Raw genomic sequence first — 27,867 nt, 5'->3', positions numbered from 1 at the left:
GGGTGGGAATTCAATTTCATTGGCTGAACCCTCCTGGTGACCCTGTTGTAGTCATGTCCAACCGGGTCCTCATAGTGATCAGCCAGTCATGAAGAAGAAAATGGACCTCTTCACATTGGAGATAGTCTAATGGCGCTGCCACAGACGCTATAATGGAACAGATACAAAAAATATTTGTCCTCTATCTAGCTCTATGCTGATAACTCATCTAATATGCTAGCTACTTCGCTGAAATAAAAGGTACCTGAAAACTGCGAGCGAACCACCACTGGAGCCATTTGAGGAGAGAGTGATAAAGTAAAATGTTATTTTGTTCTGGTTTGTGTAATTTAAATGACAGGATACATATCTAAGTGTTTCTCAAATACACTCAATCTAGGTTGTTTTCTGATTCGGCCGGCCCGCTCGGCGCCTTGAAACAATGCACAGCTACAAAGCAGCTAGGATTTGTTAGGCTAGTAGCTGAAGCTACATTTATCATATGCGAAGTGTAAATGGGAAGCTGTCTATCTAATTATATCATGTTCAGCTCTTCTATAACACACCACTCAACATTTTAGGTGTAGCTACTTCACGCGAACTAGTGGAGTATGTACGTTGCTAGCTAGCTCTTTGCATGGCATGCACATTTAGGATTTTGCCGATTGAGAGGATAGTTAGCAAGCTAGCATTGCGTTGCCCTGCCCGCCATCTTTTTAAAGGAATAGATTGTGATGCTACGTAATCATCATGCACACCATCGCTACATGTACAATAGCTACTATTTTGTGAGATAAAGGGTGGATAAGTAGTTGTGTACATTTAGCAATATGCATTTTAATTGCTAAGCGTGTCAGATTTTGGACGTAACTTGGAGGGGAATGTGCTTTTGGGAATGTTTTATCTCTGCATCGTTGTTGCCTAGCTACAGATGTGATTTAACCAAATATCGTTGGTATCCATTACTGGGAGTTACAGGTTTGGTACTGTTTGGTGTAGCTACAGATTGTAACACCATATAATGTAATTACAGGTTTGTCTATACAGAAGCTGCAATATAATTTTATGCTAAACTGGTATTGGCTATACAATCTTCGTTCTCGATTTGTGGAAACGGGACTCTCATAAAATGAGTTTCAGGGGGTCCGTTTGAATTTTGAAAATGCTCCGTTATTAAAATAAAATACATGTTTGCTCCATGAAGTAATCCAAAAATGTGTATACACTGCCATCTTGTCTCTTTCAAGTGTTCTCTCATTGAACGAGACAGGGCTGTCATGACATGCAGCACTTTGAGGTGGACACCCACCGATCTCGATTAATAGGAGAACATTTGAAATGGACAAGATGGCAGAGTATACACATTTTTGGATGACTTCATGGAGCAAAACATTTTATTTTCATAATGGAGCATTTTCTTAGTTCTAACGCTCCACCTGCAACTGGACACGGACAATTTAGATTCTACATTTTGAGCGAATTGAGAATGAAGAAAGTATTGTTAAGGTCGGTCGGAAATTCTCTGTGCTACACTTACAGTAAATGATAAAAGAAGCCGGTGTTTGGAGGATATACTGGCACGGGTGTTGTCTGGAAGACTGCAAACTAGATGCACTTCGTTTCTTTATACCTTTTTTTTCAATTGACATTTATTTGTATATATCCATAAAAACTATGGCAGCTGATTCATGATTTCTACAGGCTGAGAAACGCTGCCTGCCTCTCCTCCCGACCCTGACACGTTCATTATTATGGGATCGTTGGACATAGAATTTGAATATTGAAACTATGTTGCAAATGTTGAAGAGACAGACAGTAAGGTTTATACAAACGTCATAGATTTAGCAGGTGGTAAATTTGTGGAATAGACACCGGCTGGAATGCGTTTTTAACCAACCAGCATTCAGGATTAGACCCACTCTTTGTATAGCAAACAGTACCTAACCTGTAACTCCCAGTAATGGATACCAATTTCTGAGGGTACATTATCTGGTGTAACAATCTAGCTAGCTGTTGCCCAGCTAAATGCTAAATTCGTTGCCCATTTGACAAATTCTAAGTGATCAGGTGTCTGTGCAGGCTATATTACTTAGGCTAGATGTAATGTATACTTACATTTTTTTATTAATTAAATTTTTTTTAAATAATTTAGCTACCACTGATAGCTCAAAGTCTTTGTCATAAAATGTTAGCCTAATTGACTCAAGTAAACTTTACTGTCTGTGAGGATGCTATCTTTAACTCTGAGTGTCTCATATTTTCTGAACTGCAGCTCCCTTAATTTTCTAATTCCAATATTTGTTTATTTTGTTTTGCAGGGCACGGACACTCAGGTCATGAGATGGGATGTGTGTACTGCTGGAGAAATAAGGAGCTGAAAGAGGAGCAAAGTATCCATTGAAAACACTCAGACGTTTTGCAGAACTGGGAAGAAGTGTTCTCCTGTTGCCAGTATGTCGGCTGTTCCTGCGGCCGTCCCGACGCTTGTTAATCCACCGCCACCAGAGTTCTTCAACCCCAACAAGCCTGGCAGGAAAACTAACCAACTACAGTACATGCAGAATGTTGTGGTGAAGACTCTATGGAAACATCAGTTTGCGTGGCCCTTTTATACACCTGTGGATACCATCAAATTATGTCTTGCTGTAAGTCAAGTCCACACTCCGTAGTTTTCTCTTTTGTTATTGGTAGTTAGTAATAGGTAGAAGCAGATCCTTTAAGCTAGTAGGGCTGTCCCCAACAGAAAAAAACCTTGGTCCACCGAAAGTTGTCTGTTTTTTCGACCAATTTACTGGTAAACATTTTTAAAGTGTATTTTTCCATATAACATCAAATATATGCATTGCGCTTGTCTGATGCTTTAAGCTTACGGTTTGATGAAATAAGACAAATGCCGCAAGAGTGCGCCAGAGATCTAGATAACCAGAATCAAAAAAACGTAACCTGACCCTACTATTCTCCTTCCTCTCCTGCTGGCTTTCGTAGATTCTGCCATTACTCATCTAATGTTTGGGTAAAATGAAATGTTTTGTTTTATCCTATAAATTACTGACAACATTTCTCCAAAATTCCAAATAAAAATATTGTCATTTAGATAATTTATTAGCAGAAAATGACAACTGTTCAAAATAACAAAAAAAGATTCAGTGTTGTCAGACCTTGAATAATGCAGAGCAATAAGTTCATTAATTTTTAGAAATTACTAATAATAAATACTAATGTTTTAACTTAGGAAGAGTTCAGAAATCTATATTTGTGTCTTGGCATGCTCTCCACCAGTCTTTCACATTGATGTTGGGTGACTTTTATGACACTCCTGGAGCAGAAATTCAAGCAGCTCGGCTTTGTTTGATGGCTTATGACCATCCATCTTCCTCTTGATCACATTCCAGAGGTTTTCAATGGGGGTACAGGTCTGGAGATTGGGCTGACCATGACAGGGTCTTGATCTGGTGGTCCTCCATCCACACCTTGATTGATTTGGCGGTGTGGCATGGACCTGGCTGTGTGGCATTGATCACATTGATCAGAAATACAGTGTAGATGTTGTTAATGTTGTAAATGACTATTGTAGATGGAAACAAAGGATTTTTTAAAACTCAGCTAAAAAAGAAATGTCCTCTTACTGTCAACTGCGTTTATTTTCAGCAAACTTAACATGTGTAAATATTTGTATGACCAAAACAAGGTTCAGTTTGTCTCAGTTGTTGAATAAGTTCCACAGACATGACTAACAGAAATGGAATAATGTGTCCCTGAACAAAGGGGGGTCAAAATCAAAAGTAACAGTCAGTATCTGGTGTGGCCACCAGCTGCATTAAGTACTGCAGTGCATCTCCTCCTCATGGACAGCACCAGATTTGCCAGTTCTTGCTGTGAGATGTTACCCCACTTCCATCAAGGCACCCGCAAGTTCAGCGGACATTTCTGGGGGGAATGGTCCTAGCCCTCACCCTCCGATCCAACAGGTTCCAGATGTGCGCAATGGGATTGAGATCCGGGCTCTTTGCTTGCCATGGCAGAACACTGACATTCCTGTCTTGCAGGAAATCACGCACAGAACGAGCAGTATGTCTGATGGCATTGTCATGCTGGAGGGTCATGTCAGGAGGAGCCTGCAGGAAGGGTACCACATGAGGGAGGAGGATGTCTTTCCTGTAATGCAAAGCATTGCGATTGCCTGCAATGACGACAAGCTCAGTCCGATGATGCTGTGACACACCGCCCCAGACCATGACAGACCCTCCACCTCCAAATCGATCCCGGTGTAACGCTCATTCCTTTGGCGATAAACGTGAATCCGACCTTCACCCCTGGTGAGACAAAACCGCGACTCGTCAGTGAAGAGCACTTTTTGCCATTCCTGTCTGGTCCAGTGACGGTGGGTTTGTGCCTATAGGCAACGTTGTTGTCGGTGACGTCTGGTGAGGACCTTTCTTATAACAGGCCTACAAGCCCTCAGTCCAGCCTCTCTCAGCCTATTGTAGACAGGCTGAGCACTGATGGAGGGATTGTGCGTTCCTGATGTAACTCGGGCAGTTGTTGTTACATGTGGTCTGCCACTGTGAGGACGATCAGCTGTTCGTCCCGTCTCCCTGTAGCGCTGTCTTACCCGTCTCACAGTACGGACATTGCAATTTATTGCCCTGGCCACATCTGCAGTCCTCATGCCTCCTTGCAGCACGCCTAAGGTACATTGACACAGATGAGCAGGGACCCTGGGCATCTTTCTTTTGGTGTTTTTCAGAGTCAGTAGAAAGGCCTCTTTTAGTGTCCTAAGTTTTCATAACTGTGATCTTAATTGCCTACCATCTGTAAGCTTAGTGTCTTAACGACCATTCCACAGGTGCATTAATTGTTTATGGTTCATTGAACAAGCATGGGAAACGGTGTTTAAACCCTTTACAATGAAGTTCTTTGGATTTTTACGAATTATCTTTGAAAGACAGGGTCCTGAAAAAGGGACGTTCTTTTGTTACTGAGTTTATATTATTTGTTCCCGCTCGACTAAAACAATCTCGGTTGACTAACAGACTAAATGCTAGAATCTGTGAAAATGCTGTGAAAATAATAATTCCCTTGTACTGAAAGGACTGTTTTGGTGGGATGAAGTTTTGGCCTGCCTGGTGCCAGACCCATAAGAGTTCCAAACCTCTCCGCCCATGATGGCTCATTTTCAGTTCTCCCCTCCCCACTCAGACCACTCCCAGACAGTCCTAGCAAACTTCTTGAGAAATGCCACTTTGCTAAGAAGCTATTTTTGTTATATCACCATTTTAATTGAAAACAATCACAGTAAGGTACTTAGTTGTTACCCAGAAATTATTTTATTTTGAAATAAAACAGGTCTGCATTGGACCTTAAACCATGTTTTGAGGCTATGTGTTTGTTTAGATTTTACTTTTACAAACATTGGAGTAAAACAAGCTTATATTTTGGATTCTAATAGGGTATGACAGTTTAAATAAGCACATGAGGCATTTATAAGATATTCTCAAAGCATCAATGGGTATATGTCATCCATTTATAAGTCCAGAAATGGATGTAACAGCTAAGGATTCTAGCTTTAAATGCTACATTTGGCTCTGGGTAGAAGTAGGCTCTTATATTTGAATGTAAATACTCTGTGTGGATGTATGTACATTTTTGTGTGGTTCCTAAGTAGTAGTAACATTACGATGTGTGAAAGGATGAACCCCTCATTGTTCAACATTCATCATAAAACATGTTTATTTCCTGGCCATTTATTTTTTATTGCTCCCTCATATTGAACGTTGTTTTCCAATTGATGCTGCCATATAGGACTATCATAAAGTTATCAAGAGCCCAATGGACATGGGAACAATAAAGAAGAGGCTAGAGAATAACTACTATTGGAGCGCCAGCGAGTGCATGCAGGACTTCAACACAATGTTTACCAACTGTTACATCTACAACAAGGTAAATTATCCTTTACCATTCATTCCAAATCGAAATACAAAAACCAGCAATAACAAGTAGTTCAGAGAGCATACTTTTTTTTTTCACAGGATCACATAAACTGACATGTACACACACACACAGTTTTGTGACATTGATTTTAACTTGTGTACATTATTTTGACTCATCAAGATGAGGATTGGGATTTGAAAAGTATTTACACTTTCTCTACTCTGTCTAGAGGCGCCCCATCACCTTTCTAGGTATTATTGATACTGTAACTGTGATAATTTTGATCAGGTGCTCCGTCTGACCTTCGCCTTCATCTTGACCCATAACTCATTCCCTCTTGTATTCCCACAGCCTACAGATGACATTGTGCTGATGGCCCAAGCTCTGGAGAAAATCTTCTTACAGAAAGTGTCTCAAATGCCTCAGGAGGAGGTGGAGCTGCTACCACCGGCCCCCAAAGTTAAAGCTGCCCACAAACCAGGAGGGCCTATTAGTGCAGGTAACTCCATCCTTTCACAGTTGGGAGGGACTTGTGCACTGAGGGGAAATGTCTGTCACTTACAAAAGTTTGCTTCCTGCGTCTTCCTTTCAGGCAGCCAAGCAGAGGCCGAGCCAACAGATTCACCCCCATCCACTTATCCCAGCTCCCCTCCACCTGTTTGTCAGACTCCTGTCATAGCAGCCACGCCAGTGCCAACCATCATCTCTGTTATCCCTGTCCAAGCTGTGTCTCCCGCTGCCTCCATGATGGCTGTGGTTCCCACAGCACAGCCAGTCATCAAAGTAAGTCCAGAAAGTCTTTCAGGTATTGGTAACAGCGTTGGGTGTGAATGTGGGTCTGAGCAAGTGTGATGTCATTAGTGTTTGTGAAAATGTATGTACAGTGCCTTTCAAAAGTATTCATCCCCCTTGGCATTTTCCCTTTTTTGTTGCATTACAACCTGTAATTTAATTTTTTTAAAATTTGGATTTCATGTAATGGACATACACAAAGTAGTCCAAATTGGTGAAGTGAAATGAAAAAAATTACTTGTTTAAAGTGGTGTATTCACCTCCTTTGCTATGATGCCCCTAAATAAGATCTGGTGCAACCAATTACCTTCAGAAGTCACATAATTAGTTAGATTGTACACAGGTGGACTTTATTTAAGTGTCACATGATTTCACATGATCTCAGTATATATACACCTGTTCTGAAAGTCCCCAGAGTCGGCAACACCACGAAGCAAGGGGCACCACCAAGCAAGCGGCACAAGGAAGACCAATGAGGTCTCCAAACGGGTCAGGGACAAAGTTGTGGAGAAGTACAGATCAGGGTTGGGTTCTAAAAAAATAATATACACCACTTTGAACATCCCATGGAGCAAGTAGGAGACTCACCAAACATGGAAAAGGTACTCCGGTCAGATTGAGCTTTTTGGCCATCAAGGAAAACTCTGTCTGCGCAAACCCAATACCTCATCACCCTGTGAACACCATCCCCACACTAAAGCATGGTGGTGGCAGCAACTTTGAAACTGGTCAGAATTTAAGGAATGATGGATGGGGCTAAATACAGGGAAATTCTTGAGGGAAACCTGTTTCAATCTTCCAGAGATTTGAGACTGGGACAGAGGTTCACCTTCCAGCAGGACAATGACTGTAAGCATACTGCTAAAGCAACTCTCGAGTGGTTTAAGGGGAAACATTTAAATGTCTTGAAATGGCCAGGTCAAAGCCCAGACCTCAATCCAATTGAGAAGCTGTGGTATGACTTAAAGACTGCTTTACACCAGCAGAAGCCATCCAACTTGAAGGAGCTGGAGCAGTTTTGCCTTGAAGAATGGGGGAAAAAATCCCAGTGGCTAGATGTGCCAAGCTTATAGAGACATACCCCAAGAGACTGTAATTGCTGCAAAAGGTGGCTCTACAAAGAATTGACTTTGGGGGGGTGAATAGTTTAGTTTTTTAGTTTTATTTCTTAATTTTTTTTCCACAATAAAATATATTTTGCATCTTCAAAGTGGTAAATTAAATGTTCAAAGTTGTGTAAATCAAATGATACAAATTCACGAAAAATCTATTTTAACTCCAGGTTGTAAGGCAACAAAATAGGAAAAATGCCAAGGGGGTGAATACTTTCGCAAGCCACTGTAAATGTTAATTTGTTTATTTTTTACAGTCAAAATGGGAGCCACCTAGAAAAACTTGAATTTCTGGCTCATTTTTCCCCCCCAAAACAGCCTGTAAACTCTTTGTAAAGACTTGACATCTAGTGGAAGCCCTAGGAGCTACAATTTAGGAGGACTTGTCCTTATAATACAAGTGACAGCCATTGAAAATAGTGGTAGGCTGAATTGTTTTGGGGGGAGATGGTTTGTCCTCGCGGGTTTCGCCTGCCATATCAGTTCTGTTATACTCACAGGCATTATTTTAACAGTTTTAGAAACTAGAGTGTTTTCTATCCAAATCTACCAATTATATGCATATCCTAGCTTCTGGGCCTGAATAACAGGCAATTTACTTTGGGCATGCTTTTCATCTGGATGTGAAAATACTGCCCACTACCCAAGAGTGGTTAACAAACTATAGTTTTGGTAAGTCAGTTAGGACATCTACATTGTGCATGACACAGAATTTTTCCAACAATTGTTTACAGACAGATTATTTCACTTTTATAATTCACTGTATCACAATTCCAGTGGGTCAGAAGTTTAAATACACTAAGTTGACGGTGCCTTTTAAACAGCTTGGAAAATTCTCGAAAATTGTCATGGCTTTAGAATCTTCTGATAGGCTAATTGACATAATTTGAGTCAATTGGAGGTGTACCTGTGGATGCATTTCAAGGCCTACCTTCAAACTCAGTGTCCCTTTGCTTGACATCATGGGAAAATCAAAAGAAATCAGCCAAGACCTCAGACAAACAAATTGTAGACTTCCACAAGTCTGGTTTATCCTTGGGAGCATTTTCCAAACGCCTGAAGGTACCACATTCATCTGTACAAACAATAGTACAAAATTATAAACACCATGGGACCACGCAGCCATCATACTGCTTAGGAAGGAGATGCGTTCTGTCTCCTAGAGATGAATGTACTTTGGTGCGAATAGTGCAAATCAATCCCAGAACAGCAGCAAAGGAACCTGTGAAGATGCTGGAGGAAACGGGTACAAAAGTATCGATATCCACAGTAAAACGAGTCCTATATCAACATAACCTGAAAGGCCGCTCAGCAAGGAAGATGCCACTGCTCCAAAACCGCCATAAAAAGCCAGACTACAGTTTGCAACTGCACATGGGGACAAAGATCATACTTTTTGGGGGAATTGTCCTCTGGTCTGATGAAACAAAAATGTAACTATTTGGCCTTAATGACCATTGTTATGTTTGGAGGAAAAAGGGGGAGGCTTGCAAGCCAAGGAACACCATCCCATCTGTGAAGCACGGGGGTGGCAGCATCATGTTGTGGGGGTGCTTTGCTGCAGGAGGGACTGGTGCACTTCACAAAATAGATTGCATCATGAGTAAGGAAAATTGTGGATATATTGAAGCAACATCTCAAGACATCAATCAGAAAGTTAAAGCTTGGTCGCAAATGGGTCTTTTAAATGGACAAGTACCCCAAGCATGCTTCCAAAGTTGTGGCAAAATGGCTTAAGGACAACATCAAAAACCCCTGACCTCAATCCTATAGAATTATTTTGGGGCAGAACTGAAAAATCGTGTGTGAGCAAGGAAGCCTACAAAACCTGACTCGGTTACGCCTGCTCTGTCAGCAGGAATGGGCCAAAATTCACCCAACTTATTGTGGAAGGCTACCCAAAATGTTTGACCCATGTTAAACAATTTAAAGGCAATGCCACCAAATACTAATTGAGTGTATGTGAACTTCTGACCCACTGTGAATGTAATGATAGAAATACAAGCTGAAATAAATCACTCTCCACTATTATTCTGACATTTCACATTCTTAAAATAGTGGTGATCCTAACTGACCTAAGACAGGGAAATTTACTAGGATTAAATGTCAGGAATTGTGAAGTGAGTTTAAATGTAATTGGTAAACTTCCGACTTCAACTGTATGTATGTAATTTTTTTGAATTATATAAAAAAAAGTAATGTTAAGTCCAGGAAGACTGGTCTCTCCCGGGGGTCTTTTTATTTAATTCTACAGTCTAATGGGATTTTGTGTGGGGAACGTATTTTACAATTCTGCTCCTCGAAATGTTGTCTTAGGATGTAATAATCTATTAGAAATCAGAAAATGTTGAATATGCCATGTCTTGATAAAGAGACGCAAGCCACTGATGTCTTTGTTTGGTCATTGTCATTTTCACAGAAAAAGGGGGTGAAGCGGAAAGCAGACACAACAACTCCCACAACCTCAGCAATCTCGGCCAGTAGAAGTGACTCCCCTACCCAGCTCCTGGAATCCCAACAGGGGAAAGTCTCATCCAGGCGGGAGAGCACGGTGCGACCCATTAAACCCCCCAAGAAGGGCACCGAGGACGGAGAGGTGCCACTGCTCGGTGGCAAGAAAGGCAAGCCCGGCGAGCAGCTCAAGCACTGCGACTTCATCCTGAAGGAGATGCTCTCCAAGAAGCACGCAGCCTACGCTTGGCCTTTCTATAAGCCTGTAGATGCGGAGGCGCTAGAACTGCATGACTACCATGAGATCATCAAGCACCCCATGGACCTCAGCACTGTCAAAGTAGGTCCCCTATTCACTCCCTCGACTCACCCCTAACTCTTCTAAATTGCCCTCCAAAGTCTGGCTGTTTACTTGGTGGAAGAAAATAATTTGACCCTGTTTTTTAAATTTCGTGATTAAAACTGTCCCTGAACGACAGTCGACACCGTAACAGCTAAGGGGAGGATGATTACATTTGTTTTGCTAGTAGATTTGCTTTTGAGTTTTGAAGAAAGCTTTCTCAGTAATAAGACTCTGACTGTTTGCGCTGTGTCCACAGAAAAAAATTGACAGTCAAGATTACCCAGATGCCCAAAGCTTTGCGACGGACGTCCGGTTAATGTTCTCAAATTGCTACAAGTACAACCCCCCCGACCACGAGGTTGTAGCCATGGCCAGGAAGCTACAGGTAGGATAAAGTTCATCAGATCTTTAACTCACCTCATTGGAGCACTGTCGGTTGAACTGCCCCTTGTCTTCTTGTTTCTCAGGATGTGTTTGAGATGCGATTTGCCAAGATGCCAGACGAGCCCGTTGACGCCACCCAGCCCTCCACCATGCCGGTGGTAAGCAAGAGTACAGAGAGCAGTGAGAGCAGCGGCAACACCTCCAGCTCGGAGAGCTCGGACTCAGAGGAGGAGCGGGCCATGCGGCTCGCCGAACTGCAGGAACAGGTGGGTTCGGAACAGGTGGGTTCTCACAACCAAGGACCAAGATCCAAAACCCGTGGATGGATGAACAGGGAGATGCCCTCTTCGTCCCCCACATCAGATTTAGACCGCTACCACTTAAAAATCAAAGCCACTGCATGGTGTTCAGAGATCCACAGTAAAAGTGACATAGTTAACCCTCTACCGCCACAAACTGTTAGAATATCTTGGTATCGTGGCTTGCATACTGTAACTGTAGAGCTCACATTTTAGCGCAATGTTTTACATTTCATTCATACCAATGGTGACAATATTTAGGTCTGATGATGAAATAGTTTGTTGTGCTGCTAGGATGTTAACATGAACTTTGGAGTTTTCTATCTTTGTCCACTGATTTCCCCTTTGGCTTTCTTACCAGCAAATCACTGTGGAGCACCCCAATGGTAACAGGGCGGGGAAAAAAAACGGGTGTGCCAAACGTTTTCAGGTGATTTATCTCTTACTTCCCCGTCCCCACAAAACTATTTATATTTTTGTATTGCACCTTGTTGAAAGAGCGGTAGAGGGACCAGCACTCTGAAACGGATTGTAAGTGTGCTTGGTAGATGGTAGGGATGGGGGTTTGAAATAAAATGTGGGATATTCGAAATACATGTGTTTTTTAAATGTTTTTAATCTGAGCACTGCTGAGTGAGGGAGAGGCATTGGCACGCTATTGCTGCAGCTCCGGAGGGGCCGTTGTGTGTGAGATGGGAGGGAGCAAGCCGAGCAGACGGAGGGGAGAGAGAGAGACCAAGTAACTTTAGCCAAGGCAACTCAGCTACAGCCAAGACTAACTTGTAGCAGCCCCAATGTTATTTACCGTCCCATAAAACACAGAGGAGGCTGGTGGGGGGGGCGATATAGGAGCATGGGCTCATTGTAATGGCTGGAATGGAATGGTACCAAATGCATCAAACACATGGAAACATATTTGACTCCATTCCAGCCATTACAATGAGCCTGTCCTCCTATAGCGCCTCCTATGATATAACCGTGCCTTTCTTGACTGGATTAGCCCAGACAAGCTAGCTAGCTAGCTAGCTAGCTAGCTAGCTAGCTAGCTAGCTAGCTAGCTAGCTAAGCTTTTCAGCTACAGCTAGCTAGGCTAATTGAGGCTACAGTGCATTCGGAAAGTATTCAGACCGCATGATTTTTTCCCCCACATTTTGTTACGTTACAGCCTTATTCTTAAATTGATTAAAACATTTTTTTTTATCATCAATCTCCACACAAACCCCCATAATGAAAGGCAAAAATGTTGTTTTTAGACATTTTTGCACATTTATATATATTTTTTAAAGTAAAAACTGAAATCACATTTATGTAAGTGTTACTCAGTACTTTGTTGAAGCACCTTTGGCAGTGATTACAGCCTCGAGTCTTCTTGGATATGACGCTACAAGCTTGGCACACCTGTATTTGGGGAGTTTCTCCCATTCTTCTCTGCAGATCCTCTTAAACTCTGTCAGGTTGGATGGGGAGCGTTGCTGCATAGCTATTTCCAGTTCTCCAGAGATGTCTGATCAGGTTCAAGTCCAGGCTCTGGCTGGGCCACTCAAGGATATTCAGAGATTTGCCCCGAAGCCACTCCTGTGTTGTCTTGGCTGTGTGCTTAGGGTTGTTGCCCTGTTGGAAGGTGTACCTTCACCCCAGTCTGAGGTCCTGAGTGCTCTAGAGCAGGTTTTCATCAAGGATCTCTCTGTACTTTGCTCCTTTCATATGTCCCTCGATCATGACTAGTCTCCCAGTCCCTGCCACTGAAAATCATCCCCACAGCACAAATGCTGCCACCGCCATGCTTCACCATAGGGGATGGTGCCAGATTTCCTCTAGACATGACGCTTTTCATTGAGGCCAAAAAGATCAATCTTGGTTTCATCAGACCAGAGAATCTTCTTTCATGGTCTGACAGTCCTTTTGGCAAACTCTGCCTTTTACTAAAGAGTTGCTTCCGTCTGGCCTGATTGGTGGAGTGCTGCAGAAATGGTTATCCTTCTGGAAGGTACTTCCATCTCCACAGAGGAAGTCTGGAGCTCTGTCAGAGTGACCATCAGGTTCTTAGTCATCTCCCCGAACAAGGCCCTTCTCCCCCGATTGCTCTGTTTGGCCAGGCCTTCTTCCATTTAAGAATGAGGGAGGCCACTGTTTTGGGGGACCTTCAATGCTGCAGAATGTTTTTGGTACCCTTCCCCAGATCTGTGCCTCGACACAATCCTGTCTCGGCGCTCTACAGACAATTCCTTCGACCTCATGGCTTGTGAGACCTTATATAGACAGTTGTGCCTTTCCAAATCATGTCCAATCAATTGAATTTACCACAGGTGGACTCGAATCAAGTTGTAGAAACATCTCAAGGATGATCAATGGAAACAGGATGCACCTGAGCTCTATTGAGTCTGATAGCAAAAGGGTCTGAATACGTATGTAAATATTTAGTTTTGGAAATTTGCAGAAATTTCTAAACCTGTTTGCTTTGGAGTATTGTGTGTAGATTGATGTCAAAAAATCTATATTTAAACCATTTCTGAATAAGGCTGTAACGTAGCAAAATATGGAAAGGGGGAAGGGGTCTGAATGTATTCTGAATGCGCTTTCTACCCAACCCCATTAAGATTAAACCGCTTACCTGTTGGTTTCTCGTTGTAGCCTACTCTTATATCTCTAACTTTTAATTACATTGAGCCTTTTTGCCACTTTGATTGGCCAACATTAAAAACAAGCTACCCACTGAGTGCTACCCGTCGGCTGCCAGTCTTTTTATGGGGCGCATGTCATAAAAACTACATTGAAAAGTTTGTTTTATTAATCATTTGAAATGTAATGGTATATCTTTGTAGTATGTTACAATGTCACATGGATATTGCAATACAAGTTTCAGTGTTAAAGTATTTGAAAACTATTGTCCATCCCTAGCAGATGATCTTTCCCTCAGTAGTCAGCTTGCTCTTTGTCATGTCTTTTCTAAGATTTTGTTGATAGTTACTTTTTCCCTCCATTGTTGCATTATTTTAGTGTTGTTTTTTCATAGGAAATGTTAGTTTTCATGGTGGTAAGCATTTCGTCGGACGATGTAAACCATGTGTATCCTGTAAATACGACTAATAAAACTGTGACAGTGTTGGCTGGTGGCGAATGGTGATAGTGTTAGCAGTGTTTTATTTTTTTTTAAATGATTCTGGCAATGATTTCAAATGCTTTTTCCGCATTGTAGCTTCACTTAAAATATTTCCTTTTTTCAAGTGGAATAAAAAAGACCAATGTTTTTGTGCTGAAGACCAGGAAATGTCAGTGTTTTATTAGGGTGTTCACAATTCAAAGTTATTATATATATTTTTTTTGTTTGTTTCTATATTACATACTTGTTTATTCAAAAAGCAATCAGTCAATGCGTCACTTGGGGAGTCAGCATGTGCGTCTTGTTTTAAAGTGTTAGATAGCTACAGTACAGGCTGGGTGGTCCCGGTGTGCTTTTCCTACTGCTTTTTTCCCAGGCCAATGGGAAATTATTTATCGAGACACCTCATTTGCATGCCAGTATTCTGTTTTTCTGACATAAATCAATGTACATTATACACATCACACACTTGATTGTTTCCTCTGTTAATATTTTGAGCTTTCATTTGAGAAGATATGCAGAAACATGAGTACTGTGTACTCCATTAATTAATGCACATAACTTGAGGATGATTTATGTATTATCTTATTCAAGATGCAACAAAAGTCAATCAAGCATGAATTGGCTATAAAATGACTCCTTCAAAGGGAAAAGAAAATGTCCCTCCCAGGGCTAAAATATAACTAATATCACTGTCATAATTGTGACATGAGATGGTCCACGACATAATGGTGCAAATTCTCTGCAACAGGTTACACGTGCTGACATCACACATTAAGCTAACCATCGATGCCTGTATTTTGCCATCACTCCCAGTATCTTGCCCCAGTCCCTCCATCAGCTTCACCCTACATACACCAACATCTGGACTCATGGGTGACTCTTGACTCTGCTTTTCTCCTCAGCTGAAGGCCGTTCACGAACAGCTGGCTGTTCTGTCACAGGCCCCAGTAAGTAAACCAAAGAAAAGGGAGAAAAGGGAAAAAGATAAGAAAGAGAAGGACAAGGGGACGGCGGATGACAAGAAGAAACCCAAGTCAGCACCCCAAGTCAAGCCAGCTAATCAGAAAAAGGCTCCAGCCCGGAAACCAAACAGCATGGTGGTGGCTACCAGGTACTACTGCCCAGTCTTTTCATATCTGTGTTTCGTAATTCATCACACTGTCCTGAGCATCACAAGTAATTTGCTCAATAATGCCAGTAACTTTTGCTTTTGGATGAATCATTGTTGCAACAGTGTTACGCACTGCTGTGTTAACACTTTAACTCGTATCCCCATGTAGCCTGATCCAGACATGTCAGTCTGTCACGAATCATCTGTTCTTTGAACTTCTCTCAGTGCTAAGCTGAACCTCCTGAGAGAGGCAAAAGCTGTAGGCCTAACAAATATCTGACCAAAACAATTTCAGGCAACCGAAGAAAGGGTCCAAGGTGGTGGTGGCGAACAACGAGTCAGAAGAGGAGCCATCCCTTCCCATGTCGTACGACGAGAAGCGCCAGCTCAGCCTTGACATCAACCGTCTTCCGGGTGAGAAGTTGGGCAGGGTGGTCCACATCATCCAGTCCCGGGAGCCATCGTTGCGTGACTCCAATCCAGACGAGATAGAGATAGACTTTGAGACACTCAAACCCTCAACCCTTCGTGAGCTCGAACGATACGTCAAGTCCTGTTTGCAGAAAAAGCAGCGGAAACTTTTACGTAAGTCGTGAACTATTACTCTTTCTTGGTGTTTTCACAGATTCCCTTCTCCAGTCACTAATGGTTACGGCTTCTTCAGGGATAAACCTCTCCTTTCTCTGTCTGTTGCCTAAATGCTTTAACCTGTTACTCCTACTTTTTCGAACATTCTGTTAAAAATCGCGCAACATTTCAGCGCCCTGCTGCTCATGCCAGGAATATAGTATATGCATATGATTAGTATGTGTGGATAGAAAACACTCAGACATTTATAAAACTGGTTAAATCACGGCTGTGACTATAACAGAACATGCGTTTCATCGAAAAGTGCAGGAAAATCTGATCACTGAAAATGGAAAAATATATCCATGCGTGACTTGAACCCATTGATAAAGGTGAACCACATTTAATGGGGCTGAGGTTGCAATACCTACAGCTTCCACACGATGTCTAGAGTCTTGTCATTTGCCTACTATTTGTTTCTTGGTCAAACAGACGCAAGGCAGCGCAGTTCTTCCGGTCTCCGACCGGATATTTTGGTTGAGATTTACCCGGACATTATTTCCAGACGGACAGCTAAAGAATATTCATCGCCTCGTGATCAATTTGGTCGCTTATTAACGTGTACTAATACCTAAAGTTGCATTACAAAAGTATTTTGTTTTGTGAAAGTTTATCGTCAACTTTTTTAATTTAAAAAAATGACCTTACGCTATAAGACGCTATTTTTTTCCGTTTATCACGCAGTCTTCGTAGATCGATATCTAGGCTATATATGGACCGATTTTAATCGGAAAAAAAGACCCAATAGTGATTATGGGACATCTAGGAGTGCCAACAAAGAAGATGGTCAAAGGTAATGAATGTTTTATATTTTATTTGTGAGGTTTGTGTAGCGACGACTATGCTAATTATTTTGTTTACATCCCCTGCGGGTCTTTTGGGGTGTTACATGCTATCAGATAATAGCTTCTCATGCTTTCGCCGAAAAGCATTTAAAAAATCTGACTTGTTGCCTTGATTCACAACGAGTGTAGCTTTAATTCAATACCCTGCATGTGTATTTTAATGAACGTTTGAGTTTTAACTAGTACTATTAGCATTTAGCGTAGCGCATTTGCATTTCCAGATGTCTAGATGGGACGTCTGCGTGTCAGGTAGGAGCAAGAGGTTAAAGCTCCCTTGCATTTGTTCCTTCCTCCCCCTTTGAACTGAGGTTACTCACCCTCCCATTCTTTGCATGCCTGGTTTTAGTGGTTCATTGAAAATTAGCCTTCAGTTCAGATAAAATTGTCTCTTATATGCAGAGCAGTTTGGCAATTCACGTAGAGTACTTGTGTTGAATGCGATAATAGAAATATATCCTAATTCAAGATAGCAAAACTGACTTGAACTGGAACTATTGTTTTGGTCCAATAGAATTTTAAGTGGATTCATTACCACCACCAAAACACAGAAAAAGTAATGGATGTTAGAGAGACCAAGACATGCAGCTTGTTACCACATCAGCAAGGTACATCATGTGGGAACTTATTGCAGGGCACTGTGTGTCTCTCATTGAGAGAGGGCATTGAGGAAAACAGTGCCAATTCTAAGGAAGAACTGGTTCAGGAAAAGAATAGTTAGAAAAGAGACTACGGGATGTGAGTGGACAACTGAACCACAAGAAACCGCTTGACAAAGATACCGGTGTTTCAGAGCTCAAAATGTGCAACAGGCTGCCAAATGGACTAGAATAGTATAGGCAAAAGATGGGCAAGTGAAAAGTTCTCACTGGCCTAGTTGAGGCGTTGATGGCAGTTTTGTTGATGCTTTGTAGAATTAATGTTTCTCTAGTTTCAAGGATCAGTTACCCCCCCGACCTAGCGACTGTCTAAGCATGGAGGTCCGTGTCAGGAAGTGGCATAGACCTACTTGAGTCGTCACTGTCCAGTAGCTTTATGATGAGTGATTCCTCACCGAACTAGAACAGGACCATGATTTGGGGGATTTTCATGAAATCGCATCCATAGAAGGGTTCTTTGAAAGAAGGATTGTTGACAGATATTTGACATTTGTGTCAAAGTATAATTGAGAAATAATTAAAGGGATAATTCACCCCCCAGAAAATAAACTCTTTAAACTCCTGTCAATTTTTCGAATGTTTTATGAGTGTGTAAAATAACTATTTTCACCATGTTTTAACTTTTAAGTGGTCTGTCTGAAATCAGGAAATTGTGTAGGAACGCGTCATACATATACGGTACTCATCACTGGAGATGGGGGGGGGGGGGGGGACACAACATAACATTTCATAACGCTTTTAAAACAATTACTTGCACTCCAGATCACCATCATCCGTTTTATATCCTCATGACAAAGTATATATATAAGATTGATGGCTTTAAATTATGGGTTTTGTAGTCTACTTGTGCTGCAACAGATTTTCACATGCTGCTACGAATCTTATAACATTGTTATATATAACCTTGTTCCCGCTTATTTAACACTGTAAATCTTATGACTTTGTGGTTTTGTGTGGATTATTCCTTTAATTTAAATTGGAACATTTGTGACAGTTTGACCTTACCCAGGCCTCCTTTAAGACTCCATGTTTAATCTGTATGTGCTACAAGGGGATTGGATCATAATGCTGCAATTTTTATCATAACTCTAAAACTAGGTGAGCTCCCACTTGGGAACTTTGATATAATATGCCTTTCGATCAGGTTTTCTTTCTTCAACTATTGGTCAGAACCCAAAGTGGGCCCTGGGCATGTGAGAGGTGGATCGCGAGTTATGAGAATACATCTATAATTAATTTGGGTCGTTTTGGATTTGGGTCACAGGAGGACGATTCATTTCTCATTTGGGTCACGAGCTAAAAAAAAATAAGAACCCCCGCTGTAGATTTATTATGATCAACAACATATTGGAAAATGTTTTTCAATATTCATGTTTAGATCGATCTTTATTCATAAATGAATGCAATAAAATCATTTTAAAAAATCTAAATATTACTCATATTACAGAGCAAGTGGTAAAGCTTCATATGACAGATGAAACATTATGGTGTCGAAAAGTAGTTCCTGAGTAAGGCCAAAACTTAAATTATTTCTCAATTGTGCTTTAAGATACAAATGTCAAATTTAATCATACCTTCTTCCAAAGGATCCTTTTATGGATAAAAATCTGTGAAAATCAAAAGAAACATGGTCCTCTTTTGTTCGAGTTTCGTGGGCAATCACCCTGATGGCACATAGTGATAGACAATCATTAAAAATAATACAAACATGGAATGGGACTAGGGCAGACACCAGTGAGTCGACTCGTCGATTGTTTGGTCAATAGGCTGTTGACTGACAGACAGATTTCTTTAGTAGAGCAGTAGCAAAACGTATATTTTTTAAAATATCATGGTGTACGTAACACCTGTCTGAGTGAACTGAGTCATTGAGGAGGCCGTGGGGATGACACAGTCCATCAGTCTAAGACGTGCTACTGAAATTGTATATGGTTATATTACATAAGAACAATGGTGCCACACTAATAAAAATAACGTTATTTGATATGCACTTCCTCCTGCATTGGATATTGGCCGCTGTCCGCAGTTCAGAAACACATCAGTGTGCTGTTGAATTGGCGCCTTTTCCTAGACCATGTTGCTATGTGAATATAAGCAAATTTAACAAGCATATTGGTGTTGAGAACAATACAGAGAAGGAAAACAGCCCTTGCCTTATTTTCTAGGAAAAGTGAGGAAAGGAAACTCCAACTTAATTAGGTCTATAATCAGCACTTGCTCCTTACCTTTTTCTTGATTTCCAGTATTTTTCACTAGTCAATGATTCTACACAACTTTCCCTTTACCCCCTGAGCAAACAGTAAACATTCCCCCGTTTCGAGTTTTTGTCACATCCTCGGCATCCATTTTTCTGTCACGTGTTATGGTGTTCAGATTGTTATAACCAATTTATTGATGTGATTATGATGTGCTATAGGTCAGGCTCTATTGTGCCCTATTCGGACGGGATTTGTTTTACTGGGGGAGATCAGTAATGTAATTACACTAGCATTTTGAAAGAAAAGCACATTTTCTCACATTTTCTAATGCCAACATTAACAATGTCTACACTGGATTTCTGATGATGTTATTCAATTTGATGTTATTTTAATGGACAAAAATTGTGCTTTTCTTTCAAAAACAAGGACATTTCTAAGTTACCCCAAACTTTTGAACTATAGTGTATGTTCACGAGCACAAAACACCACATCTGTAGTCCCGTCCGAATCTACTATATCAATAATTTTTAACATGGCAGGAGAGCATCAATTCCAGCCAGAATAACGTACTCCAAGGTCCTCTGATAATACTAGTCCGGTGAAAATCGAAATCCCTGTGTTTTGAGACATGTCTGAGTTGCTCACAGTTTGCGCAAGAAAACATGAAGCGATTCAATAAATTGCGTATAAGCTATATATGAATGGCATTAAATGTAGCCTATCAACTTTCACAGTGAATGCTTTTGTGCGTTCAAACTGAAAATTGCCAAATGCAATCCGGCCCGAGTCCGAAATGAATGACAGTACAGACTAGGCCCGAGTCATTCGGCCCAGATCTGGTAGCCTGAACTTTGTTTTTATTTGTTATTTAACTAGGCAAGTCAGTTAAGAACAAATTCTTATTTACAATGACGGACTACCCAGGCCACACCCTAAGACGACGGAAGGCCAATTGTGTGCCGCCCTATGAGATTCCAAATCACGGCCGGTTGTGATGCAGCCTGGAATCGAACAAGGGTCTGTAGTGACTCCTTTAGCACTGAGATGCAGTGCCTTGGACTGCTGCGCCACTCGGGAGCCCTTAACTCAGCCAAAGGTGCTATTTTTGGGCCAGAATCGGCCCAGCAATGTCCCAAATCCACTCAATTCTACCCCACCCTTCCCCCACTAAAACATTGTTAAATGTAGTTAGTAATGTTATATTAAATGTAGGTAGTTATATTGCAGTTATCAACTGAAATATGAACAACATAAACATAAAAAAATACATGACATTTTCTAATTAGTTAAATAGATGAAATTGACTTTGTGCGTGTCATCCCTCAACAGGCACTACACGCATGTACAGTAGCATGGATGTACCCAAATAAATGCACTAGAAAACAGCTTAAACAAATGCAAATGCAGCTATGTTGATGTAATTGTATCTGTAGATTTGACATGACTAGCTAGCAAGCAAGGGATAAGAACATTGCCAGTCTGCATAGCAATCAAACAAATATAATGAACAAGTCAGCTTCTCTAGCAACCTAACCTATAGAACTACCAACCAGGTTAAGTGGAAGGATGAAATGGTATGAATTTACATGTCATTTTTACCAGTAAATGTGTGCTTGTTTTCTTTGGCAACCGTGGTATAAGTGGGATAAACGCCTCTGCTCTGTACAATTTCTGGAACTAATAAACACGGGCAGGACCAAGTCATCCATTATTTCCAGATAATGTACAAAGCATCAGTGTTTATCCCTTACATGTACAGTTGGAAGTTTACATACACCTTAGCCAAATACATTTACACTCAGTTTTTCACAATTCCTGACATTTAATCCCAGTAAATATTCCCTGTTTTAGGTCAGTTAGGATCACCACTTTTATGTTAAGAATGTGTAATGTCAGAATAATAGATGAAAGTTATTTATTTCATCACATTCCCAGTGGGTCAGAGGTTTACATACTCAAATAGTATTTGGTAGCATTGCCTTTAAATTGTTTAACTTGGATCAAACATTTCAGGTAGCCTTCCATAAGCTTCCCACAATTAAGTTGGGTGAATTTTGTCCCATTTCTCCTGACAGCTGGTGTAACTGTGTCCGGTTTATAGGCCTCCTTGCTCGCACATGCTTTTTCAGTTCTGCCCACAAATTTTCTATAGGATTGAGGTCAAGGCTTTGTGATCAGGCTTTGTGATGGCCACACCAATATCTTGACTTTGTTGTCCTTAAGCCATTTTGCCACAACTTTGGAAGTATGCTTGGGGTCATTGTCCATTTGGAAGACCCATTTGTGACCAAGCTTTAACTTTCTGATTGATGTCTTGAGATGTTGCTTCAATATATCCACATAATTTTCCATCCTCATGATGCCATCTATTTTGTGAAGTGAACCAGTCCCTCCTGCAGCAAAGCACCCCCACAACATGATGCTGCCACCCCCGTGCTTCACGGTTGGAATTGTGTTCTTCGGCTTGCAAGCGTACATAACGATGTTCATTATGGTCAAACAGTTCTATTTTTTGTTTCATCAGACCAGAGGACATTTCTCCAAAAATGATGATCTTTTTCACCATTTACAGTTAAACTGTAGTCTGGCTTTTTTTATGGCGGTTTTGGCGCAGTGGCTTCCTTGCTGAGCGGTGTTTTAGGACTCGATATTGGACTAATTTTACTGTGGATATGAATACTTTTGTACCTGTTTCCTCCAGCATCTTCACAAGGGCCTTTGCTGTTTTTCTGGGATTGATTTGTACTTTTCACAACAAAGTACGTTCATCTCTAGGAGACAGAACGCGTCTCCTTCCTGAGTGGTATGACAGCTGCGTGGTCCCTTTGTTTATAATTGAGTACTATTGTTTGTACAAATGAACGTGGTACCTTCAGGCGTTTGGAAAATGCTCCCAAGGATGAACCAGACTTGTGGAAGTCTACAATTTGTTTGTCTGAGGTCTTGGTGGATTTCTTTTCATTTTCCCATGATGTCAAGCAAAGAGGCACTGAATTTGAAGGTAGGCCTTGAAATATATCCACAGGTTCACCTCCAATTGACTCAAATGATGTCAATTAGCCTATCCGAAGCTTCTAAAGCAATGACATTTTCTGGAATTTTCCAAGCTGTTTAAAGGCACAGTCAACTTAGTGTATGTAAACTTCTGACCCACTGGAATTCTGATACAGGGAAATAATCTCTGTAAACATTACGTGTCATGCACAAAGTAGATGTCCTAACCGACTTACCAATACTATATTTTGTTAACAATACATTAGTGGAGTGGTTGAAAAAAATAGTTTTAATGACTCCAACCTAAGTGTATGTAAACTTCCGACTTAAACTGTGCGTGTGTGTGTACATTTAAATGTATCTATGTCTCTGGGTCTATCCGCCCTTTCCTTGCTGTATTTGGTCCTCTCCTTTCTGCCTCTGTCTGGTGCAAGCAAGCTGCAGCCACCTTATGATGAACTTGGGATTTGGTTATATGTAAGGTTAGGGGAAGGGTCATGATTTGGGGTAGGTACGTCCCAAGGATCCCAGATAGCACGGGTGATAAACATATAGGAGCTATGGATCCAAGGACTGGCAATCCATTATATCAAGATTGTAGCTTTGTCGTGTCTCTTGCTTGTCATTAAATGTGAACTTATTTTATCAAATCAATTCTGTCATTATTATTACGTGATTAAACTAATCATGTAAATTGAATTAACTAGGAAGTCGGGGCACCATGGAAAATGTTCAAATTACACCAATTGGCTCAATTATTTATTTATTTACTAACTAAATAATCACAGAAATACATAAACAAACAGTAGATATTGGTTACTAACAATGATAGGAAAAAGTCCCTAGTGGGCTAAGCTGATACGACGGCTTGGTGGACAAAGGGAATGGGGTGGGACTGAGAGCGGGCAAGACGATTGGATTCATTTACACACAATCTAAAATTATGTACATTGAAATCCAAGTATATATTTATGTCATTGTTGTATTCTCTGTTGGAATCCAGTCCATCTGCTGGAGAGTTCATCAGTCACTCTGGTTGCGTTTCCCCGAATATCAAAGTATTTCCTGGTTAGATTGGATACTTCAGAACACAATTCAGAAATGGTAGAATAGATGTTTCTATAGATTTCTATAATGGGTATACAGTGTAGTGAGTCTACACACCCTTGAACAGTTTTCATATTTGAGGTCGACTCCTTTTACTGTACAGCCACAGTGGAGACAGTCCATTAGAGAGGCGGGAGGGTGGAGAGACAAATAAGAAGACGTATTGTAGAGCACGTCACTTTACATGGGGTTCAAGTGAGGAATGGGGTCAGCTAGAATGGATGGACTGTAATTGTTGTTCAACAAATAATACGTTATTATGAGTGAACTGTTGTCACATACGTTTATGGCTGTGAACAGAGTAAATACTCACCATGGTGCATGGTGGTGGAAGGTGGAGACAATCCGTCGGATGCTGAGGGTGGAAAGACGGTCTGTGTCAATATATGGAAAAATACACATTTTAAAATGTTTACCATTCGATTGGTCGAAGGAACAGAGGACTCTTTGTCACCAAGATTTGTTGTTGTTGTTGTTGGGGACAGCCCTACATGGGACACGTTTTCAGTGTTTCTGCGTTAAGCTTTAGCCATGGAGGGATTCAGACAGATTCAGACATTTCTGTAAGAAACTCTGACTGCTTGGATGGCTACCTCCTTTTTCTCCTCTAACCATGCACCTCAAAAGTGTTAGTCATTGAACAATATCAATAGTATGTCAATAGTAGTAGTATGTCAATGTAGTAAGTAGTATTGACTAAATATGGCCTATTACTAATTATGCCGCTTTGGGCTGTTTATAATATACTGTCCATTGATGCTCTCTGTGAAAAGGATGGTTGTCTGTTTTCTCTAGTTGATATGTCTGTGTTTGACTGTGTGCCTTAGTATTAACCCTCTCCTCCTTCCTTCTTCTCTGCAGAGAAGGCAGGCTCGGCGCCAGCAGGGGGTGCCTCTCGGCTGAGCGGCAGCAGCAGCTCCTCTGACTCTGGCAGTAGCAGCTCCAGTGGCTCCAGCTCAGAAAGCAGCGACTCCGATTGATCAGTGAAAGACCCCCATACCCTGAGTCCCTCTCTCACCTTAGGTAATCTACCCTCCTTTTTAGCTAGTAGGGTATTGTCTTCTTTTCTTCCCCTGGATTACTTTTATAAGATAATGAAGACTTTCGATGACTGAAGATATTGATCATGTTTTGTATTTAGAAATGCCTTTAGAGACAAAGTAGGAAAACGTGTAAGAAGATATAGCTGACATAGTCAGGGTTTGTTTTTGCTGGCCCTCAAAGGGAAATGCCTGGTATCACCAGAACCACATGTTAGTTATTTTAATTGAAGAGAAAAAAAATCTGCTTTACATGGGTGCTTGTAGCTGAATCAACTTTGAAAGACTGTTATACCAGTAGGAAATCTTTAAAAACACTAAAGATTGATTTTGGTTTGGACAACATTGTCTCAAGGGACAAATGTTTTTTCTCTTCCTGGGAAGGCTGTTGCCTGTAGTTTGACCTTTGCCACCTCACAACACTCCATTCCATTTTGTTTTACTTTATGTATACAGTTATATTGAAGAAATTAAGACGATTGTTATTTTTATGAGCATAAATCTCATTTCCATTGACAATGCAAAACAAATGGTTACTAGTCATCTATCGCAAATAATTTATTTTTATCAATCTTCCATGCTCCAATCAGTATTTAAATCTGTTATGTCTCAAGGGTCTGTTAAAATATAGTTGAATAGAACATTGACTTAATCATGGCCCTATCTGTATTTCCTGAGGATATTTTATATACACATTTGTGGCAAAGTAAAGTTGCTATTCGAACACCTTTTGCTGATTGTCTAATTATCATTTTTGCGTCTTGATTTCTTAGCAGTGTTTTGCTTTGATATTTTGCATCAAGAATGTGGAGCATATACAAATGAACTTGTTTGGTTTGATACTTCCCAAAGTAATGTATTACTAGATGTACTCATACCTTTTAACATCTACTCCTTTATAAAGAGTTCACCTGATGATTTGTCAGGTGATTTTCTTTTATCAAGCAGTTGAGACTGAGTTCTATGTTTTTCTCAATTTTATTCGATAGTTCTTGACACTTCTATTGTCCTTTACATGTATCTATGCAGCCAGTGTTTAATGTTAAAACATTTTAGGAGGGGAGCATTTAACACTCATCACATTGTGATTTGTTTCCTGGCCTGTTTGTATATTTGGCATGTGCCAAATCTGACAACTTTCATTATTGAATGAAATAACTATTTCCATTGTCTGTGTATGGGCTAGTCTTTCATTGAACATGATGGTTATATTCCACATGTAGGTGAATTAACACTTACAGTATAGCCTGTTTCTTTTGAGTGGAGAGCAATGGGCTCTCCATCTCATCTGGGTGATCGACTAAACACAGAATGTATAAAAACTCAATTGGTTTACTCAAGACCGAATTATTTTGTCAACATTTGAGCATTGCAAAGACCTCTGTAAACAAAGCTACACTGAACAAAAATATAAACACAACATGCAACAATTTCAACGATTTTACTGAATTAAAGTTCATATAAGCCTAATCTATGGATTCACATGAATGAGAACACCAATATGCATCTGTTGGTCACAGATACCTTTTAACGGTAGGGGCGTGGATCAGAAAACCAGTCGGTTCGCCATTTGCAGTGCGAAACATCTCCTTCGCATAGAGTTGATTAGGCTGCTAATTGTGATCTGCTCAATGGGTGACATGTCTGGTGATTTTGCAGGCCATGGAAGAACTGGGACATGTTCAGCTTTGAAGGAATTGTGTGCAGATCCTTGCAAAATGGGGCCGTGCATTATCATGATGAAACATGAGGTGATGGCGGCGGATGAACGGCAGCATGCCAGTGGCCATCTAAGAGAAGCATTTGCCCACTGAAGTCGGAAACGATGCCAAACTGCAGTCAGGTCAAGACCCTGGTGAGGACGTCGAGCACGCAGATGAGCTTCCCTTATACGTTCTGGTGAAATTCTTTTGTTGTGCAAACCCGCATTTTCATCAAGCAGGCTGGAGGATCACACAGCTGAAGAAGCCTGATGTGGAGGTCCTGGGCTGGACGTGGTTCCTCGTGGTCAGAGGTTGAGGCCGGTTGGACGTACTGCCAAATTCTCTAAAATGACATTGGTAGAGAAATTAACATTACATTCTCTGGTAACAGCTCTGGTGGACATTCCTGCAGTCAGCAGGCCAATTGCACACTCCCTCAACTTGAGACATCTGTGGTGTTGTGACACAACTGCACATTTTAGACCTGACGTTTTATTGCCCTCAGCACAAGGTGCACCTGTGTACTGATAAACTCTGTTTAATCAGCGTCTTAATATGCCACATCTGTCAGGGGGATGGATTATCTTGGCAAATGAAAAATGCCCACTAACAAGGATGTAAACAAATTTGAGAGAAGTAAGCTTTTTGTGCATATGTCAAATTTGGGGGATCTTTTATTTCAGCTCATGAAACAGGGGACCAACACTTCACATGTTGCGTGTATATTTTTGTTTAGTGTAGTTAAGTGTCCTAATAAACAATGTAGTCCAAATTCAGAATAATGTATTCAAACTGCTTGTTTACCCTTTTACAAATACACCTGCTGTGACTGGGTTTTTACTATTATGTATGTGAGGTGGTAAATGTATTTGCAATCGATTAGAGAATTTACAATGGCAATTCATGAATCTGAGATCATTAAATGAGTTGCTAGTAGTGGTGATTATTTTTTTACTTTTAACAACTAAATTCTCATTAACACAGACAACCTCTTACATTAAAACATTTAAAAACAGCTTGGTGTGCCTGAGTGATGTCATACGAGTTGAGACAAGTGTATATACAGTGCCTTCAAAGTATTCACACCCCTTGACTTTTTCCACATTTTGCGTTACAGCCTGAAATTCAAATGGATTAAATTGAGATCCACTGGCCTACACACTACCCAATAATGTCAATGTTGAATTATGTT

The 27,867-nt window shown here is 40.8% G+C and overlaps 1 protein-coding gene across 5 annotated transcripts; it reads left to right on the top strand.

Annotated features, from left to right (window-relative positions):
• Nucleotide 1: 1 nt before the first annotated feature.
• LOC124034007 (bromodomain-containing protein 3-like) lies at nt 2–27,691 on the top strand. Of its 5 annotated transcripts, none has more exons than XM_046346618.1 (12): nt 2–240; nt 2,298–2,624; nt 5,782–5,919; nt 6,262–6,409; nt 6,503–6,693; nt 10,234–10,605; nt 10,865–10,993; nt 11,076–11,273; nt 11,653–11,721; nt 15,297–15,505; nt 15,801–16,090; nt 24,794–27,691. In XM_046346618.1, the coding sequence occupies exons 2-12, from the start codon at nt 2,433–2,435 to the stop codon at nt 24,910–24,912; spliced, it is 2,055 nt and encodes a 684-aa protein (XP_046202574.1). In that variant the 5' UTR covers nt 2–240; nt 2,298–2,432; the 3' UTR covers nt 24,913–27,691. The 5 variants fall into 5 exon arrangements, with proteins under 5 accessions (XP_046202574.1, XP_046202573.1, XP_046202575.1 ...); XM_046346617.1 differs by having other exon boundaries at nt 2–297; XM_046346619.1 differs by having other exon boundaries at nt 3–297; nt 11,076–11,258.
• The last annotated feature ends 176 nt before the right edge of the window (nt 27,692–27,867 follow it).

Source organism: Oncorhynchus gorbuscha, linkage group LG04 (genome assembly GCF_021184085.1).
Source record: "Oncorhynchus gorbuscha isolate QuinsamMale2020 ecotype Even-year linkage group LG04, OgorEven_v1.0, whole genome shotgun sequence".
NCBI lineage: Eukaryota > Metazoa > Chordata > Actinopteri > Salmoniformes > Salmonidae > Oncorhynchus > Oncorhynchus gorbuscha.
The sequence above is the reverse complement of the archived record's forward strand: the minus strand, read 5'-3'. Positions and strand labels throughout refer to the sequence as shown.

What these genes read in the sequence shown, in the direction of transcription:
- LOC124034007 (XM_046346618.1), top strand. Translation starts at nt 2,433, where the DNA reads ATGTCGGCTGTTCCTGCGGCCGTCCCGACGCTTGTTAATCCACCGCCA. An exon ending in AGCATGGTGGTGGCTACCAG is followed by an intron (nt 15,506 to 15,800) that starts GTACTACTGCCC and finishes AAACAATTTCAG; the next exon opens with GCAACCGAAGAAAGGGTCCA. An exon ending in AAAGCAGCGGAAACTTTTAC is followed by an intron (nt 16,091 to 24,793) that starts GTAAGTCGTGAA and finishes TCTTCTCTGCAG; the next exon opens with AGAAGGCAGGCTCGGCGCCA.